The sequence below is a fragment of the Stomoxys calcitrans genome, chromosome 2 (assembly GCF_963082655.1).
Source record: "Stomoxys calcitrans chromosome 2, idStoCalc2.1, whole genome shotgun sequence".
NCBI classification, from domain to species: Eukaryota; Metazoa; Arthropoda; class Insecta; order Diptera; family Muscidae; genus Stomoxys; species Stomoxys calcitrans.
Window position 1 is genome coordinate 149,082,300 of NC_081553.1, and position 21,357 is coordinate 149,103,656.

Below are 21,357 nucleotides of genomic sequence, written 5' to 3' on the forward strand. Positions count from 1 at the left end.
CCAGAGAAGACTGAAATATGCCTGTTCATGATGAAGACGAAGGTGGGCCAATTTAACGCACCACGTTTCCTCTATAAGATGATTTCGATATCTGGCAGACGATTTGGCGGTGAAGGCCAGAGGACTGCCGTCAATAAATGGCGAAGGATGGCGAAAATCCTATGGGGGATCCAAGTCGTGAGAAAACGAGGCTATTACTGAAAGGAAGTTAGAAGGAGGTCAATATAGTTACTGGTATCATAACGGGACACATAGGACTACGAGCTCAAATGTAAATACAAATTTTACTCATGAACATTCTACTAAGGAACAGGAGAAAACTTCTCACATATCATTGAGAGCAGTCCGATTCAAATTTAAGCTCAATGATAAGGGACCTCCTTTTTATAGCCGAGTCCAAACGGCGTGCCGCAGTGCGACACCTGTTTGGAGAGAAGTTTTACATGGCGTAGTACCTCACAAATGTTGCCAGCATTAGGAGGGAGATACCGGCACTTAGTGGGGACACAGTACCAGACATGAACCAACTTAGGGGAGTGGTATAGAAAACAATTAAGGATTTTGTAATTAGCATGGGAAACTTTCCTCTAACCGCAGTTGCCACGACATCAGCATACGAGACCACTTTTACAACTTCTCCTTCCAGAGACAATAATATATTATAAATGGCCATATTCCGAAGCACAGGAGACAGTAGTCTCCACTGCCGACCCATCTTTTTAGATCCACAGATCCCAAGCCTGCGTAATGGATATTTTAGTAGGTTAGGTAAGGTTGAAAAGAGGGTGCAGATATTAATCCGCCCCATGAGACTATGGACATACATCTAAGTCAGTAGTTGGCTTGTTGTGCGCTCTAAAAACTATAAGTAACCTCTAAAGAGAAAATTTTAAGTTAGGAATTCCGTGGCTAAAACTTATTTTTGGAAATATTTAACCATTACAGTTGCTTAATGTTTTCAGTTCGTGATTTTGTGACCAAATGTCACCGCCGATGGGTCAGTACCTGCACCCAACCACTTCTACTTTTCCATGAACATTCCATTTAGGAACAGGGGATACTTCTCTAAAATCAGTGGGTGCAGTCCGATTAAAGTTTTAGCTCATAATTAAAAAAAATTTGTCATCTGTACCAATTTCACAGTAATAGATTCTCGGCTAAGGAAATCCCATCGGTTACTTTTGGGTGTGAAGGCTTCTAGGGCCGTACGTTGATTGTTTGTACTAATGTCGGATTCACTGCGTAAATGTCTTTATGGTATAAAGATGGCACTAACCAACCTTGGCAGCCGGATTGCCATCTGTACCTTTTCCAATGTGTATGTAGTAATAGATATTCTGTCCTGCAACAAAAGACTCCCATGGCATACACATGTTCCTGCGCATCTTTCGGAAGTTGTGTCAATAGCTTCGAACGCAGTATATAACCAGTACATGACACGCAGTTTGAACACCCAACTTTTTTGCCAATGGCTCTCTTGCATGCATATGGGGTAAGTGTTGCCTTTCCAGAATGTTTGATTTGAAGTTAAATTTTCTGTCCAGCAAACCACCCAGGTATTTTGTTTTTCAGTAAATGGAACATTATTTCCTCCCACGGAGACAGATGCCACTATGAGTAACTTGTGTCTCCTGCTAAAAATAACTACTTCTGTCTAGCACAGATTTATGCCTAGACCACTTTCGGTCAACTTTGCTATCGTACGTAGAGCCTTCTGAAGGAGTGCAGGGAAACTTTCCTCAAAACGCAATTTTGACTTCATCAACATACGCGACCACTTTTACACGTTTTTCTTCAAGTGACAATAATATATTGTTTATGGTTATATTCTAAAGTAGAGAAGACAGAACACCTCCTTGAAGTGTTCCTCTGCTGACCCAACTTTTTAGATTCATAAATCGCAAACCTGTCGTAATACAACTTTTAGTAAGTAAGTTATAAATAGACTTTCCTTCAGTAGTGTTGTTGCCTAGAAACTCCAGCTCCTTCATGATTACATTATTGTGACATTGAAGGTTTTACATTATTGTGACATTTAAGGTGCAATGTCAAGAAATTCTACTCTTGTATATGTCTTGACAGCGAAAACTGTCTATATACACAACTAGGTCGTGAAGAGCTGTTTCAGTAGACTTTTCCGTACTTTATGCATGCCGTTCCCGAGACAGGCGATCTCCAGGTATTTTTGTATTAAGACGTTTCTATCAACGTCCGCAGAGTCTTCAGCACAAAAAACGATAAACTATTGTAATAATCTTTCGACCTCGTGTGATTCAACCAAAGAAGCACATATCGGATGAGATATATATATATATATATATATATATATAGGAGTTTAATCTTAATCTACATCGATTTTTTCCAAGTTTAATATTTTTCGTTCTTAAGCCATAATAAATATTTTCCTAATTTTTATCAAAATTGGACGCTTCCGTGAATTGATCTCCATTTTTTATGCCAAGTACCCTTCTGTGCGCTGTTTCTTCTCATTGGTTAACTGCTTCTTTCGGGGGTTTTCTCTGTCACCCTCTCTACTACAGAGGTGCAAAAAAGATTCTTAAGGGTGATTTTTTAAGAACTATAGGTCTGTGTGGCATGTGGCACCGTCTTGTTGAAACCACATGTCAAGCAAGACAAGCTCTTGCATTTTGGAAAAAGAATTTGAGAAAAGTACCCATTGAGCCAAAAAAGAGATTCAGATGTTTGACAGTGAAACGAAACACGAAATGTGCGGGAGTTGTTTGAACCAGTTTTGCCAAAACGATAATAGCTAAAAAATCACCCTTTATGTGTGATTTATTCTCTTTAAATTTCTTTAATTCTCCGTGAACCTGAATACCCAAAAAAATTTCAAATATTTAGTCGTTCAAATTTCTACAAACCTACTTCCATATTAATGTCTCCAATTCAATGTTAAAAGTCGTTGAGAATTAACTGTTTTACATAAAAACTTGGTAGTTGGTTTTTTCTCAGTTATTTTTTTCTGTGTATACATCCGTCATAACAAATTTGTTCGATTCCAACTACCAACTAAAGCTGAGCTAACTATTCAGTAACACAGCTTTAGTATTACTGACTGCTATATAATAATGAAATGTTAATGCAATGTTTTATTGAAACAGTGTTGTTACTTTGTAATGATTTTTAGGTATGGTACAAAAAGTAAAAATCTAATATGTTGATTTTTTAAAAATTTTCAGCCATAACGCTAAGAGATCAGCATCCGTTCACTTTTTCGGAAGATTTTAGCACAACTACTGATGGAGGAAATGTAATCGTCGATTCGGATTTGTCCGATAATCATCCACTAAGTGTTTATATTAGCGAATTTGAATTAGTTCCTACTACAGGGCTAACCAATGTGCAAATTGCATGGTCAACGTCTAAAGATATAAATAAAACAATATTTACTGGGTACGCTACCTACGTTGATTATGGTTGCATTATATACCTGCATGAGGCTGACGATAAACCTTTCTTGGATAGAATAAAGGAAATAGTTTCGGAGAAATGTGAACATCTTGCAGAAACAACGGAGGACTATGAATACCTTCCAAATCAACCCTGCATTGCCAGATATCACCTCGATTCGAAATATTATCGGGCAGTTATACATGAGCAGAAAAAGAATGACAAAGGTGAATGGACGGTTCGCTTTGTTGACTACGGAAATATTGAAACCGTGGAGCCGGAGAATTTACGTCCATATGCCCCATTTCCAAATCTGCCATCGATAGTGAACAAGTACACTTTAAGTGGCATTAGACCAAGAAATAATTTTGGCGAATTTACAATTGAAGATCTGGATCAGATGCATCGTACCATTGTAGGAAAATTCGTTTCAGTTCGTCTTCCCGTTACTGAATTAAGCAGTCCAATTAAGAAATGCACTATGCGATTAGGTACAATTGATGTGGCTTCGGCTTTTATTGAAAAGGGAATGGCTGCGAGAGAAGAAGTATCAACATATTTTTCAGCATCAAATCAATTGCCAATAATTTCATTTTCGGTACCCAAAAAGTTACTTAAAACTAGAAACCCGTTGACCTATGATGATCCTACTGAACCTGATAAGGATTATGAGGTAAGTCAACCATTGTTTTTTACTTCCATTAAACACTTATGGTTACTGGTCAATTTTGAACCTTTTACAGAGTGTTTTTGTGCGACCTTTAAAATCTTCTACCAATTGAAAAGTAAAGTTGTAGAAAAGTACTTAAGTTGTAACAGTTCATTCTTATATGGGCGTTATAAAAGATGATCTGTTGGAAACTCCGACGTATAATACATACATACGTCAAAAACGTCATAAACCTATCCAAACTAGTTTTTGACAGAATTGGAAAATAATTAGGAACTCATAAAATTATTTTAAACTTTTTGAATATGGCAACACTGGTGCATAGGTTAGAACGTGCTCATATAACAGAAAATGTCTGAGTTCCAATCCTGGCGAGAGCATCATGTACGTTTTCTAGCTGATATTCTCCCTTACTAATACATGGTTAGGTTAGGTTAGATTTAAGTGGCAGTCTGCCATCAGACTCACTTAGACGTTTTCGTTCATTGTGATACCACTGGAACAGAAGAAGGAAGATGCCTTCTAGTTCCTACCGTTGAACCATCCAGATCGCTTTAAAAAGCCCAAACACAGGTTCTCAAAGAAATGAGAACCTAATGTGGAACTCCTTTTGACTGCTAGTGCGGGACACACACAGAATTTGTTCTATAGTCTCTTCTTCCTCGATGTTCTCACAGCTTCTGCAAGAGTCGTTGCCCCCATCCTTCAGTCTTTCAGAATGTTTTCCGATTAGACAGTAACCTCTGTTCTAGCCAATGACAGCAAAACGGTAGACCTATTCAAATCTAGATTAGGCCCCATAGTTTTTGAATGCTTACAGCCCCCTCTTTTTGACCATCTTTCATTCGTTGTCCTGCGGGACTGGTCCTGAAAACTTGGCTTACATGTTGCTAGAGGCATACCCACAGATTCCAGTATCCCAGGAATGTGTAGGGTAGTTCCTAGTCTCGCACACTCGTCCGCTTTATAGTTCCCTGGGATATCTCTGTGGCCCGGCACCCAGAATAGGTAAATTTTGAACTGTTCAGCCATCTCGTTGAGAGATCAGCGACAGTCGAGGGCGGTTTTTGTGTGTGAGAAATACGTTTTCCAATGATTTAATGGCTCCCTGGTTGTCTGAGAAGATATTAATACCAATCGTCGTAATAACGTTATATCTTAGCCATTTCACTAGAGGTGGGCATTTTAGTGATCGCTCCTTTTAGTTCCGTTTCACAAAAGGAAGTATGTAGTTCCTTTTCTTTCCACGAATCGAAGCGCATCAAACAATTTAGATTTGTTGGTAAAATAAAAAACAAAAAATAATAATATATGGATGCCACCACATTTATTTATTTGTGCCACCACATTAATTGAGGTGTTCTTCTGCCAAACCATTTCTTTAGATCCACAGATCTTAAGCCTGCCGTAATGCATTTTTTAGAAAGTAAGTTATTAATATACTTTCTTACGGTAGAGTTGATGCCTAAGAAGCTCCAACTCCTTCATGATTTAAGTCGGTTTTACATTACTGAAAGCACCTTCAATGTCAAGAAATGCTGCCATTGTATATTCCTTGACAGCGAGAGAGCCCTGTATGTAGCCGACTAGTAATGCCAGTTAATCTCGCTGTATTATCGGTATTCACTTTTGAAAAAATGTGTAGAAACGTCAGCTCCGGTATCTATTAACAATGTTAAACGGTTGTCCTTGCATTTCAAAAAGCGTTTGTAGTAAGAGCTTCTTCATATATCCTTAATCTCTTTTCTGCTGGAATCAAATTCCTTTTAATTTTTGTCTTTTCGTCATGCTCGTATCTTCTTGTATTATTTGGGCCACTCCAATTTCTTCCATTATTGTGCCTTGGATTAGAGGTGTTTGCGCCGTTAATTTCATTGGTAGTTATTCTGATTATTTTATATCCACTATACAAATTATTCCTTTTTCCATGATTGCCATAATTTTTTCTTTTTACCGCCAAAATCGTTCTTATTGTATTTCTGAGATATGGAGAAACCTCTTCTTCAATAGCTTTTGTGCAAATGTCATTGGTTTATTCAAACGACCCAAAATTCTTCGTGCCTGGACTGCTAGTTTTAAATTATAAACGTACATAATGTATGATGCTCTATCTTGTTCCTGTGTTAAATCATGCAGCAATTTTGCCTGTGATATGAAATCTTCCGAAAACTTGAAATCTCCTTTGAACACCTGCAAATTCTTGCTAACCATTAACATGTCGAAATGTGCCACATTTTCAGAATTATCAAGAATTTTTTCCATTCAATAAAACCGAAAATTGCATTTTTTGTTAATTGTTTGTAACCGTTAAGTGGATCGGATGTGTTTTCATTTCGCTCCTCGAAGGAAAAAAAATATATATATACATATCTCGGAATTGATACCTATTACAAAAAAATCGTAATAGGTCCCTATAGAAACTTCGGACGAAAGCGCAGGATGTTGGAAGGAATGGACTGACATCCCAAGCACTTCGACGGAAGCTGGCAAAAGAATCAGATCTCCCGAGGAGCATAACACTGCTAGGACGCCAGACCAAGTAAAGAAAGACTAAGGTAACATTCTCGCATGAAGATTCCAGATAATGTCCTGCGGAGGGAGACAAAGTTGGAAAGGGAAGGAAAGAAGTGCGCACGGCCCCTGAGTCTTCATGAAGGACTGTGACTTCAAAAAGGATGCCACAGCCATCACCGAAGGAGAAGAAAGCAAAGAAGCTGCCCTCTTAAGTCACAGTGGCTTATGCAGTCATCGATATCGGCAGTGCATCCGGTAGGATTCCGAATGGGTTTTCAATCATGTGTTGAATTCTGAAGGGGGTCCACCCATGCAAGTGATGAGCTACGAGTATAGAGGGGACATCTTAGTGCTGCACTTCACGTCAGCAGAATGTATTGATACCGTCAAACAGCTCGTTGCAAGTATTCATAATCCCTAGGGCGTAAGCTCGACCTTGTGAGAAAGATCGACATACCCCAGCTCACAAAGACGACGGTCTTCATCAGGTATGAGGCCGGCGACTTCGCTACGGAACCCATAATGGAAGTCTTAAACAAGCAAAACCAACAGTTGGCCATGGAGAAATGGGAGATATTCCACTGGGAGGAGATGGAGGGATGAACTTTCCTTTTGGTGGGCATTGATCAATGCTCTATGACAAGTTTGGCTAAGACGAAAGCCATGCCTTTCTAAGGGACCAAGGCCATATTATTCAATATTGCGAAGACTAGGATAGGAAAATATTCTCATAATGCGCCATCAGGCGATGCAGAGGCAGGACAATCAAAACCGCCTAAAGAACAGATGGCCGACGATGAGACGATCACCGACTCTCACAATATTGGGCACTGCAATGGCGAGAGACCGAACACAGCATAACAAACATCGCTGACTTTAAGATTCGGAAGACAAGGATAGGTAAAGATCCGAATATTGAAACATCAAGTCTAACGAACAGAGAGCCGATAGGCAATGAACCTATTACTGAAACGTCAGGCAGTGCTTTGACAGGAAAGTCAATGCAACCTAATGAGCAGGGAGCCCATTCAATGGAGGACCTAGGATTGAGGTCATTCAGTGAAACCTCCACCGGAGCAAGACAGCTATACACGCTCTGATGAAGAAAATTAGCAAGTGCACGATTCATATTGCCTTAATTCAGGAGCCATGGAAGACTCGGAACAAAGATTATGAACTGAACCATATCAACTACCAATTATTCTATGCTATCTTTGGTACTTCAATTATACATTTTCTTCAGAGTTGTCAATGTGGGATGCAATAGTGATGAGACAGTGAGACGGTGGAGCATACCCGACATTACTTCGTTTGCCGTTGGACTCTCCGACCCCGCCACCAACGTCGGAGCTGCAACGGCTGGCGTGGAGAGCAAAACAGACAGGACAGGCCACCGTAGCACAGACCCCGCCTATGACACTGAACGCCTGGGTTCGAATCCTGGCAGGAACATCAGAAAATTGTTCAGCGGTGGTTAACCCCACATGTAAAAACTTCTCCCCAAAGGATATAAAAACGAGGTCCTTACCATTGAGCTTAAAATTGAATCGGACAGCACTCATTGATTTGTGAGAAGTTTGCGCCAGTTCCTTAATGGAATGTTCATGGGCAATTTTGCAGAATAGGGTGGGATGCGTACTCTTATCACATTTAGTTGGGTAGTACCAACATTAATAAGCGGGACCAAGACTCGGCATAATTTTTAAATTCTAATGACCTGATAACCTATTGGTAACACCGCTACCTTTGTTAGGGTTATGGAGCTGGTTTTAGATCTGACAATATGTTCGGAAACTCTAATCGATTAGGTTCAGGATTGGAGGGTCTCCATGAAGCACTCCTTCTCTGACCATCGCTACATTTGGGCAAGATAATTTAGATTGTCCAAGCATAGAAAACATTGACGATAATGTCAGCAGGAATACTAATGCACTAGTGGGGTCTTTCGATAATAGTTGGCCTCTTTGAGGAAAAACAATACCCCAAAAAAATCCTGGAATTCTATGTTGGGAAAGAGGTCCGCAAACTTTTTAACAGAGCACGTCGTAAAAAAGCGGAAGTATATTGAGATATGTACTACACACGGCTTAAGAAATACAATAAAATTAACAGAGCGACAAAACGTGCCTCCTGGAAGTTTTTCTGCGAACAGGGCTATATCGTTAATGACGCCGCTATATCGTTAATGACGCTCTCAAAAAACTCAAAAAGAATGTCCCAATTAAAACCTTACTACGGGACTTACGGAGACACCGGAATCTTGGATTAATGATGTTGACAGATCATTACATTGATTATCATTACTGAATTTTTGGTGATGGAATCCTTGAGGATCTTAAAACCATTTAAATCACCTGAACCTGATTTCAATAGAAGGTTGGTGAGGAAAGCATAACAGACAGGAAATGAGGTACTAATAGAGTGTGATGCAAACTCAACACATTTTGTGGGGTATTACCAACATCAATAAGCGTTGCCAAACCCTGGCAGCATTCTTGAATACTCAAACTTGAAACACCGCTACCTTTGTTAACAGGATGAGGGAGGAGGTTTAGAATAGCACGGCCAACGCTAAATCCGTTATGCGTCCATGATAAGTTGAAAACCAAATGCCAAAATTGAGAAAATTATTCAGAAGAAGACTTGGGCAAGAAAATTTAGATTGTCCAAGACATTGACGACAATGTCAACAGGAATACGACTGGACTAGTGGAGTCTATCGATGACTCGAGAAAGGAAATCAGCCCAAGAAAGCCCTGTATATCGGGGAGATTCGCAACATTGGGAAAGAGGTCCGCAGACTTTTTAACCGAGCACGTCGTAAAAAAGCGGAAGTATATTGGGATGTGTATTACACAAGGCTCAAGGAATTCAATAAGATTACCAGAGCGCCAAACTTGCCTCCCGGAAGATTTTCTGCGACCAGGTCGATAGCCTAAATGGCGTCGCCAAGATGAAAAATTTTTCTCAAAAGCCCATGGGAGTGAGAGCAGAAACAACGGAGGACATGTTGAGGCTTTTGATGAAAATGCATTTTCCATAGGACATGGAGACACCGGAATCTTGAACAAATGAGGTTGATCAAGGGTTTATCATAACGAAATTTATAGTTAAGTAAGCCTTGAGGAGCTTCAAACCATGATTGAATATTTCCGGCGTTACTACAAAAGGATGCCGACTATCTGGCGTCTCATATGGCCACTATTTTCACAGCGTGCCTAGGACTAGCATATACTCCGAAAGCCTGGTAGGACGCAAGGGTGGTGTTTATACCTAAGCTCGGCAAGTTATGTTATGCGACACAAAAGACCTACAGGCCTATAAGCCTTACAATCTTTCTACTCAAAATCATGGAACGCATTGTGGTCATCCGGCGATCTGCTTAAATACGAAGGTCGTTGAAGATTGCCCTGCACGTGGTTGTGCATAAAATAGAAGAATCCTTCCATGCCAAGACGTTACCATTGGCGGTTTTGCATTGACATCGAGGGAGCGTTTAATAGGGTGAGGACCGACACGTTAATCCAATCATTAGACGAGTACCGGGTGGACCCGGTCCATAGAGACTAGATAAGCCATATGCTAAGGAACAGGTGGATAAATTGCGGATCCCATGACGTAAAGATAAGGGAGAAAGTGTCACAGGTCGTTACTTTTTTAGGTGACCACCATAAATTTGACGCACCACGTTTCATCAATAAAACGGTTTCGAAAAATGACAAGGTCAAATATTTAGGGATGATCTTGGATAGATAACTGAATTGGAAGTGGTCATTTAGGGGCGTACTGAGAAAGCTCACAGATTTTGAGCACTATGTAGAAATGGGGGCCTGCATCCGAGGAAAATCCACTAGTTCTCAAAAACGTGATTAGACCAATACATACTTACGCCATAGTAGTTTGGTGGACTGTTATGGAGAGCATGTTGTCTTGCCAAGGCGGAGCCACTAGCGCACTGGAGACTATTCCAGATATCCGACCCAAAGACACACAGATTAAATGTGAGCCAGCCATTGAGGCTATGAGACAAAGTGATGAGAGAATGGATAGAGGATAGGTGCAGGTCATACCATCGCGGTATAATCGAGGCGACGATAGGAAGCCTGGAAGGAATAGAAAAACTTTCCGATCGAATACCTGAAACGACACTTTAGGTCGAGTGCGAGGTCCTGTTGCCAGCGGTACAGTCTTGGAATGACGGAACCGTATGGATCGAAGCTAAAGGACAGAACGGCCCTGGGGGTCTACATTGAAAAACCAGGGACTGAGATTTGATTTAGACTGCCTGACCACAATTGACAATAGGCATCTTTTTTATTCATAAACTTTCAAGAATTCATTATTTTCGAACAATTGCAGTAACAACTTTAATATTTTTCAATCAAAACCTTTTCTAGAATGAAAGTGATATTCATTCTCATGGTCAACAGCCCGTATCCCTGCCCTTTGGGAGATTAATGAAGAATATATTTTACAATTTCACAATTTTCGGTTTCTTGAACCAAGTTTCTGATTTCGATATCCATTTCACATCATTTTCCATCATAATTTTTGAAACCGTAACCAATTCAGTCACTTTCCGATAGTAATTTCCCAAGTTTAGTAACTTGTGCTTCTATTTTCTTGTTACAGGGTTACAGGGCCTCGATCTGCCTATATTGGCCTAGATTTAAAGTAGAAAAACTTAAATTAAAATAAAATGTTTGACCTTAATTCTTGTTTTAACACTTTTACGAACAAATAACTGTTTTTTATTTAGTTTAAGGGGCAGATTTTTATGAATTTTCAAAATGTTGACTCGATTAAACGACTTGATTTCTAAAATTAATACATGTGTTTGTTTTCTTTTACCACCAATCTTTGAGTTTGCCTTACATTTTTTTTTTTAATTTTAATTTGCTCATTTATTAGTCAAGTCGTTAGACCATATATGATTAAAACACTACAAAATTAACAATTCATTAAAGTTTTCTTAACAATAAATCAGGAATTAAATACTTCTCTAAAATAGTTAATCTCATAAATTTAACTAATATTACCAAAAATAATTTATAGTACATATAATAAAAGTTAACATTAAAATTTCTCTTAAATAATAAATCAGGAATTAAATACTACTCATTTTCCTTTTTTGTTTTGTATATTTTTTTATATTATATTGTACATTTCGTTTTGGTAAATTGTCAATGCAATGTAGATTTTCACAATGTATTTGTTTTCGTTACAAGATTAGGTTTTTAATTTTTCTTTTTGTTACTAAATTTTTCACAGTGGATTATTTGCCATAAAACTATAATTTGCACTGTTATACTTACAATGAGTTTCTCACGAGAAACTCATTGTAAGTATACAAGTGTGTGAATATAGGTTGAAAAAAGTCTAAGTACTTTAAAGTAACCTTAAAGAGAAAATCTAAGTTACAAATTCCGTGCTACTTACAAATTCCTTAATTGTTTTCTGTAACAGTTGGTCCATATCCCCTCAGTTGGTCCATGTCTGGTATTGTGTCCCCATCTAAGTGCCGCTGTCTGTTACCCGCCAAAGCCGGGCAATGGCATAGGAAATGCACCAACGACTCATCATCTTCTACAAATGCCCAACACATGCTATCACTTGCCGCACCGACTTTGCATAAGTGAGTTCGTAGTCCAGTTAAGATACCGAAAGCTATAACGACCCCATTCTTACTGTCTTTCAGTAATAGCCTCGTCTTTTCACGATCCGGATCTCCCCATAGGATTTTGGCCTTCCTACTGACTTTTTCGGTGTTCCACAGTGTTTGTCGACCAGGATCTTAACTCTGGCTGCGTCTACCCGAATGTCGTCGGGTTAAACAAATTTTTCATACTCCGCTATGACCAGGCACCCAAACGATGTGGATTCAGAGAAGGCGTTAATTCTCAGAGAAGGCGTTAATCTTCACCTTACACTCCAAGACTGTCCGTTATCTTACCGTCCTGGTGCATCTGTTTAACGTGATTTCCCAGATGGCAATGCCAGAGTTCCGTCTATCCAAGACTGTGTTTTTAGCAGCAATGTCTTGTTCTCGACCGCAAGTGTCATCTCAGGTATTCGATCGGCAACGTCTTCTAATCCTCGTTCTAATCCTCGTTGCCTCGCTTATAACGCGACAGTATGACCTTGCCAGATATCGAAATCGTTTTATTAAGGAATCTTGGTGCGTCAAATTGACGTACCTTCGTCTTTCTCGTGAACAGGCAAATTTCAGTGTTCTCTGGGTTAATATTAAGACCCCTGGGTCTAGCTCAGTCGTATGCTATCTCATAAGGCCCTTCTTCATAGCTGATTCGGATCCTTACTTCTTAGAAGTATTATAACATCGTGTGGGCAGCAGACGGGTTCAAATCCCTCCTCAGTCAACATCCGTAATAGGTCATTTATGGTGGTCACCTATAGGAGTGGCGATAAAATGCCACCTATGGCGTGCTCTGTGAAAAGTAGTAACCGTCATAAACCTTGACAAAACCCTGCTACTTGTTTAGCTTCGACATCATATATTCGTTTTACATTTATTGTTGTTGCTAATTTAATGTTTAAAATTTTAAATTATGATAAAAAGTTTTTGTTTTACATTTTTTAAAGTTAGCGCCATCTAGACCACTTTAAGGTATTCAAAAGTGATATCAGCATTTGTGAAGAGGATCAATAGCTGAAATTGTTTTTGATATTCTCGCCAGGATTCGAACTCACTTTCTGTTACAGAAGCACCTTCTAACCTATGCACAAGGTCAACCATAATTATAAATTCACAAAAGTTTAAAAATTATTGTAAGATTTTCTTATTATTTTTTAATTTTGTCGAAAACATTTTTTTTGCTAGGTTTACGACGTTTTCGACGTATGTATTGTAATCTTATGATCTAAATACACATATTAATGGCATAACGGCGTCTTCAGCCAGATAAATGTTTTTATTAGGGTAAATTCCCCAATACATGTAATTCATTAACTTAAATTAAGTAAATTTTAATTAAGTATGTCAGTAGCCAGACCAAGTCCGGCTCGCTACTCTTTTTTATTATAATTCAGGAAACAGTATTTTCCGTTGCATTTTTGAAGCGTAGGCTTTGATTTTAGACCTATAAGTCTACATTTCTGCAAATCCTCATACCCCCAACATGCGCCAATTTTTGGAATAATGCCTGGGGCGTTTTGTTTCTTGGATGATGGACCCAAAAATAAACCTCATATTCGTGTTCCAGGAGCTTAACATACATATGTGTACCGAAATCAAGTGAGCGTCCTATAGCACGCCTTTCGCAAAAAATTTAATATAACATTTGCTAAAGTTCAAATATTATATTCAAAGGCCGCCGTAGCGCAGAGGTTAGCATGTCCGCTTATGACGTTGAACGCATGGGTTCAAATCCTGGCGAGAACATCGGAACAAATTTGTATCCCCTCTTAATGCTGGCGAAATTTTGAGGTTATGTGGAGTTAGGTAATGTTGTAAAGAGGGTGCGGATTTTAATCCGCCCCATGCCAATATGAACAATAATCGGCTTGTTGTGCGCTCTAAATACCAAAAAAGTAACCTCGAAAAAGAAAATCTACACATGCTATCATTTGCGCACCGATTTTACATAAGTGACCTCGTAGTCCTATGTGCCCCGATATGATACCGAGAGCTATACTGACCTCCTTCTTACGTCCTTTAAGTAATAGCCTCGTCTTCTCACGCCGTCCTACCGACAGTTTCCCTGTTCCATAGGGGTGCATGTACATTTGTCGCCCACGCCCTCAACACGGACTGCGTCGCCCGAAAGACTTCGGGTTAACCAAGTTTATAGACGGCAGTCCTTTAACCTTCACTGCCAAATTGTCTGCTTTTTCATTCCCCCTTACTCCGCTGTGGCCCGGCAACCAAACGATGCGGATTTTGTCATCCTCAGAGAAGACGTTTATCTCCTTCTTACATTCCAAGACTGTTCGTGATCTTACCGTACTGATTGTTATTACCCTTTATGCAATTTTACTGTCCGTAAAGATGTTCACTTTCAACGTCCTCGCTTACGCACCACAACACCTCACGTATTCCGTGATCGCCCGTATCTCCGCCTGCAGGTATTATGTATTATGGTCAGACATTCTAAAAAAGATCTCAGTCCCTGGGTTCTCAATGAAGACCCCAAGCCCACTCTGTCCTCTAGCTTTGATCCATCCGTGTAACATGATCGTCCAGATGGCAATACTAGGGTTCCGTCAATCGAAGGCTGTGCTGATGGCAGCAGTCCCAGTGGACAATCCTCGGATTCAGGCCCAATTTCGGGCGTAGGGCCCATCTACATAGTGCCTGACATCTGTGAGCCTTCTCAGTACGCTCCTGAATGCGACACTTCCATTTAAGTTTCCTATCCAAGATTACACCTAAGTATTTGAACTTGTCAGATATCGAAGTAGTTTTATTGAGGAAACGTGGTGCGTTAAATTCGCCCACCTTTGTCTTCCTCGTGAACTGGAATATTTCGATCCTCTCTGGGTTAACATTGAAACCCCAGGGTCTAGCCCTGATCTCGGATGATCACAGCTTATCTGATCATCGTTATATTTTCAGCCTTGGAGAAAATAGTGCAGAAGTGGGCACAAAGTCTATATCCTCCGCCGAAGTGGAAACTGCGGACTTAGTGGTCAAGCGGTCACGAAGGTCCCGAATGACTCGCTTGTGTCAGCATGTCAGGTTGGTCTAAGGAAGGACTGCAGAAAACTCTTCAATAGTGCAAAAGCCATGAGAGCACCACACGATTGGGATATCTATAAGGCTGAGTTAAGAAGATATTAGGGCGAGCTGAGAAAGGCTCATAAATAATTGCAGCTCCGTGGAGGATACATCTGAGGCCTCTAGGCTCAGGAAGATTCCTCCCTCGAGACCTATTACGGTGGGTTATATTCAATGGTATCCCCGTGCGACATGGGATAACTATGAGCACCACACCGGCTGCAACTTTGAGCTCCGACTTGTGTGGTGTCCATCGTTACCACGGGAAGCTAATCTTAAAGTTACCGGGCGCGTCCACAGGTTGCGGATGGTGGAAAGCTCCGTTTTTACGCAGAGTAGCAGCAAATGCGTCAGTCAGCGATTTTCGAGAGGAGAGTCTCAGTAAGGAGTCAGGTGGCACTGGCTTTTAATTAAATACTGAGTGCCAATGATACTCGAGATTACAAGGCGAGTTATAGGCGCCTTCAAATAACCAATGGCCAACATCAGCGTCTGCTCCCAGGTTAGGGGCGGCTGGGGGCGAGTGTCGGATCTTGGAGCAAGCGGTCTGCCACAATGAGGGATACGTGTGCAATCCCACACAACTCATACGGTTGGGGCGCTGGGCCAGTAACCCGCCCCCGGAAAACTATGAGAACTACTATGGGAAACAAAGGAATAGTAAAAATGGCAATCTGGTTAGAAGAACGCATACCTGATGATTGAAACCTCAGCATACTATGCCCCGTACACAAGAAAGGAGACACGACGGAATATGCTAACTACAGAGGAATAAGTCTCATCCCCATCGCATACAAGATACTCTCGAGCGTACTGTGTGAAAGATTAAAACCTAAAGTCAATGAGATAATTGGGCTCTGTCAATGCGGCTTTAGACCTGGTAAATCCACCCTGAACCAGATATTCACACTGCGCCAAATCCTGGAAAAGACCCGAGAAGGACAAATCAACACCTATCATCTCTTTGTTTACTACAAAGCCTATTTCGATACCCCTTCACGTTCAAAAGTATTTCAAGCCTTGTCTGAGTTTGGTATCCCTGCAAAATTCATAAGGCTCTGCAGGATGACACTTGCTAATACGCGTTCCTAAGTAAGAATAGGATCTCTTTAATATCCTGTTGGAGAAGATTATACGAGATGCAGATGTGAATAGATATGGCACTCTAATCACAAGAGAACACATGCTACTCGCCTATGCCGACGACATCGACATCGTAGGTCAATCACCGAAAGAAGTAACTGCTACCTTTGAAAGAATCGAAAGACAGTGAAAATAATGAAACGAAAGAAAGTCAGTGAAAACGGGTCTGGCTGTAAATGGAGATAAGACGAAATGGATGGTTTCAGCTCCCAAAACACCTTGTACAACCGAGCAGATAAAGAAAATGTAGAAAGTTGGGAACCACAACTTTGCGATAGTCAGCAACTTTATCTACCAGTATGAGATAAAGCGAAGAATAGTGCTGGCAAACAGATGTTACTTTGGACTAAGTAAGCAGTTTAGAAACAAGGCCACCTCTCGACAGACGAAGATTACACTATACAAGACACTGATACTACCCGTGCTGTTATATGGTTTTGAAGCACGGGTACTTGCGAAGGCAGATGAGGTAGTGCTTGGAGTATTTGAGAGAGACATTCTTCATAAAATATGTGGACCAGTTTGCGTTAATAGAGAATATAGGCGACGTATGAACCACGAGCGGTATGACGACAAAATACAATGGCTGCGTTGGCTAGGCCATGTTGTCAGAATGGATGAAGAAGCTCTTGCAAAGAAGTCTTTTGAAAGCAAACATGGTGGTACACGCCAACCGGAAAGACTACAAGCCCGATGGAAAGATGAAGTGGTGGGAGACACCTCGAAGCTTGGTGTCAGAGATTTTAGAATGAGCGTAGAAGATCGAGGTGCATAGAAATCTATTCTACGTTCGGCTAGTGGAACAAATGTTCTGTTATAGCCAATTAAAGTATAGTTAGTAAGTATATTCAGGAGTCAGAGAATGTATGGACAATGTATAGTGAGGAAACATTGGAACTATTCGTTGATACACGTTCCCCGGAAATTTTCCCAAAGGACAACGTGGCGCCAGAAGTGGTTTTCACTGATATGAATTCGTCGGATGTTATTAGGGAAATTGTGTCTGAGCCGAAAATCCTTTTGGCGATAAGAAGTTTCGACACTTTAAGTCGCCAGGCCCTGATAATATATCACCGGTTGAATTACAAGCTGTGTCTGATAGACTGGTCCTCCGCAAAAGAACGGCAACTCTTGCCCTATACATCTGCAAGATAGCCATTTGCTTAGTTGGGGGGTTCAGACCACATGCCATGTATTGGATATATACTCCAGTTGTTAGACCTATAATGCTATATGGTGTTGCGGTCTGGTGAACGGCGCTTCAAAAGTTCACCTACTTGTTTTTGCATCACAGCCGCACTAAGGACAGACGGAAGGATGGGAGCAAAGACTCTTGCAGTAGCTGTGAGGACATCGAAGAAGAGGACACTGTAGACCCCCTTCTGTGTGTGTGTTCCGCAAAAGCAGTCAAAGGAGTTCCGCTTCAGGTTCTCATTTCTTTGCGAACCTTTCTGATTTAGCGGTTGTGAACATTCGCAAATTATTGGGATTTTTAAAACGATCTGGATAGTTCAACGGTTGAAACTAGAAGGCATCTTCCTTCTTCTGTTCCTGTGGTATCACAATAGACGAAACCGTCAAAGTGAGTCTGATGGCAGACTGCCACTTAAACTTAACCTAACCTATAATGGTGTCCACAACACGTTGTAGGTCTGTAGGCCTTTGGTGTCGTATATGTTGCCTTGTCGGGCTTGGGTGTACATACCACCCTTGCCTTCTGCCAGGCTTTCGGAATATATGCAAGTCTCAGACACACTGTGGAAATATTATCCAGGTGGGACGCCAGATAGTCTGCCTCTTTCTGCAGTAACGCCGAAAATATTCCATCAGGTCCGGGTGACTTAAATGGTTTGATGCTCCTCAAGGCTTCCTTGACCATAAATTCTAAAAATTGCCGAATTGGGAAATCCCAAAATTTCGAATCTCCCCGGTCATCCAGGGTTTTTCTTGGCCTGATTTCCTTTCCCGAAGAGGATAACTATCTTCGAAACACCTCACCAGTGCAGTCGTAATCCTGTTGACATTTTCGTCAATGTTTTCTGTGCTTGGACAATCTAAATTATCTTGCCCAAGTCTTCTTCTAAGTAGCCTTACGAATTTTGTCCAGTTGGTTTTCAACTTATTCTGGAAGCTTATCGGATTCGGCGCTGGCCGTGCTATTCTAAACCTAATGTAGCGATGGTCAGAGAAAGAGTGTTCCATGGAGACACTCTTATCCCGAACCTCATCGATTAGATTTTCCGAACATATCGCCAAATCTAACACCTCCTCCCTAATCCTATTAACAAAGGTAGCGGTATTACCAATATTAGGTGTTATTAGGTCGTTAGTATTTTAGAACACTGCCAGGGCTTGGGCTTATTAGTGTTGGTACTACCCCACGAAATGTGGCGAGAGTTCGCTTTGCACCCTATTAGTACCTCGTTTCCTGTCTGTTTTGTTTTCCTCACCAGCCGTTGCAGCTCCAACGTGGGTGGCGGTGTCGGAGAGTCGAAAGGCAGATAAAGTGATGCCAGGTATACCTCACCGTCGTTCTGCCTCACAACTGCTCCATCCGTCGTTGACAACTCTGGGGGGAAAACATACAATTAAAATTTTTATGACAAATAACGCAATTCCTCGGACAAGTACCAGTGTTAGCATAGAATAATTGATAGTTGATATGGTTTAGTCCAGAAACATTGTTCCGGGTCGTCCATGGCTCCTGAATTAAGGCAATATGAATTTTGCCCTGGCTGATTTTCTCCATCAGAGCGTGTGTAGCAGTCTCGCTACTGTTGAGGTTTATCTGGATGATCTCAATTATTGGCCCTCAGTTAGATGGGCTTCTTGGGAGTAGGTGATGGTTTAATTGTCTGCTCCCTGTTTTTTAGACGGCATTAACTTTCCTGTCACTGCACTGCCTGATGTTCTTTGCCTTTCCTAGTCTTCCGAATCTTGAGAAAGTCGGTAATGGTGCCATCGTCGGGTCTCTGTTCGTTAGGCTGTATTGAGTTTCCATTTCCTGTACTACCTGTTGTGCGCTGCTTAATGTTTCAATATTAGGATCTTTACCTATACTAGTCTTTTAAACCTTGGAGTATGTAATGGGTCCGTCGTCGGGTCCCTGTTTGTTACGCTGTGTTGTGTCTCCCGCCACTGCACTCCCTGATATTTTTGTATTAGGATCTTTGTTTATCCTAGTCTTTCCAATATTGAGAGAGGCCGTGATTGTCTCGTTGTCAGCACTCTTTTTCTTGGGGGATATTGAGTCACCTGCCAGTGCACGGCCTGATGTCTCAATATGAGAATTTCTGCCTTGCTCTCGCAGTGCTCCATGCCTTTAGTCTTAGCCAGACTTGTCACGGTGGCTTGATCAATGCCAACCACAAGGGGAGTTACTTCCTCCTTCTCCTCCTTGTGAAAGACCTCCCACTTCTCTGCGAACAACCCTTGGTTTGGCTTGCCCAAGAATCCCAACATGCATTTCGTCGCAAATTTACTACCCCATTCCTTAATGAAGACCGTCGCCTTTGTGAGCTGGAGGATGTCCATTTTTCTCACCAGATCGAGTTTGCGCCCTCCCAGGGAGAGTGGATACCCCCGATGAGTTTTTTTTGACGGTATCAATACATTCTGCTGACGCAAAACGCAACGTCAAGAGGTCCCCTCTATACCCGCAGCTCTTAATTTGTATGGGTGGACCGCCTTCAGAGTTCAACACATGCTCGAAAATCTGTTCGTTTTTGTCTTCCTCCGCAGGACACTTTCTGGAGTCTCCGGGATGCCTGGTTCAGTCTTCCCAGTGTACTTAAAAGCGGGGAGATCTTTTTCTTCTTCAGCGTCTTGGCAGTGTTATACTCTTTGGAAGATTTGATTCTCTTCCCAGCTTCCGGAGAAGTGTCAGGAATGTCAGTTCTATCTCTTTCAGCATCCTCCTGCACTTTTGCCCGGTTGCGCTGCCGGTGCATACCCCTCTGTCTCCTTCGTTTTGCCCCGGATCGCTGAGATACGGGCAAAACGCTCCACTCAATTGCTACTTTAAAATTCTTTTTTGAAGTACTATACCATGTAAAAAATTTGCACTCAATTTTTAATTGCAAATTCTCTTCTTTAAATTGAAATTTGTTTTAATCCCCTTTTTCAAAAACTCATGTTGATATTATCGTTTTCGTAATTAAAGCATTTTAAATTAAAAAATTAATTAATGCAATTAATTTCGTGATGGAAACCTCACTCTATATCGTCCGTGTAAGGCAACATTTTTTTATATCATCCAACTTCTCTATAACAGTAGTTGGGAACCGACAAAATACTAAGTTATCGAGAAAAAAACAAAAATTAGTTTTAATTGACTTAAGTTCAAAAATAAGCAAAAAAAATGTGAATATGAATAAACAAAAATTGAATTTTGAATTTGAATTTGGTTGTGAAATATGAAGTGATTTTCATTTGTAATACCCACTACTATAGTATGAAGGGTATAATAATTGGTTCCAGTTTGTGTGGTGCATACAGCTTTATGCACCACACAAACTGGAACTTTGAGGTCCGATCTGGGTGGAGTTCTTTGGTGTCACGAAAAGCTTAGCTGCGAGCTATCGGGCGCGTCTACAGGCTGCGGATAGTGGAATGCTGCATACGGAGTAGCTGCAGCAGCAGTGGCGGACAAACAGTATCTAGCGGAGGGTCTCAGTGGGGGATCGGTTAGCACCGGCTCTTGCACAAATACTGAGTGTCTATGATGCTCGATATGACAAAGCGAGTTTTTGGCGGCATTCCATTTCCGCGGCGATTGGTCCTTTGAACCGGAGCGAGCTTGCTCACCTGCAGGAGCTTGACGAGGATCGCCACCTCCAGATGAAAATGTGGTAACAACAACAACAACTAATTGAGTCATTCC

General features: G+C 41.0%; 1 protein-coding gene across 5 annotated transcripts in view; it reads left to right on the forward strand.

Moving 5' to 3' along the window:
• The window catches only part of LOC106084621 (tudor domain-containing protein 1), a 787,010-nt gene that overhangs the window by 743,536 nt on the left and 22,117 nt on the right, over positions 1-21,357 (forward strand). For all 5 annotated transcript variants that reach the window (XM_059361948.1, XM_059361946.1, XM_059361947.1 and 2 more), the window contains exon 11: positions 3,201-4,084. In XM_059361948.1, the coding sequence (XP_059217931.1) occupies positions 3,201-4,084 (884 nt within the window). The remainder of the gene's footprint in view (positions 1-3,200; positions 4,085-21,357) is intronic.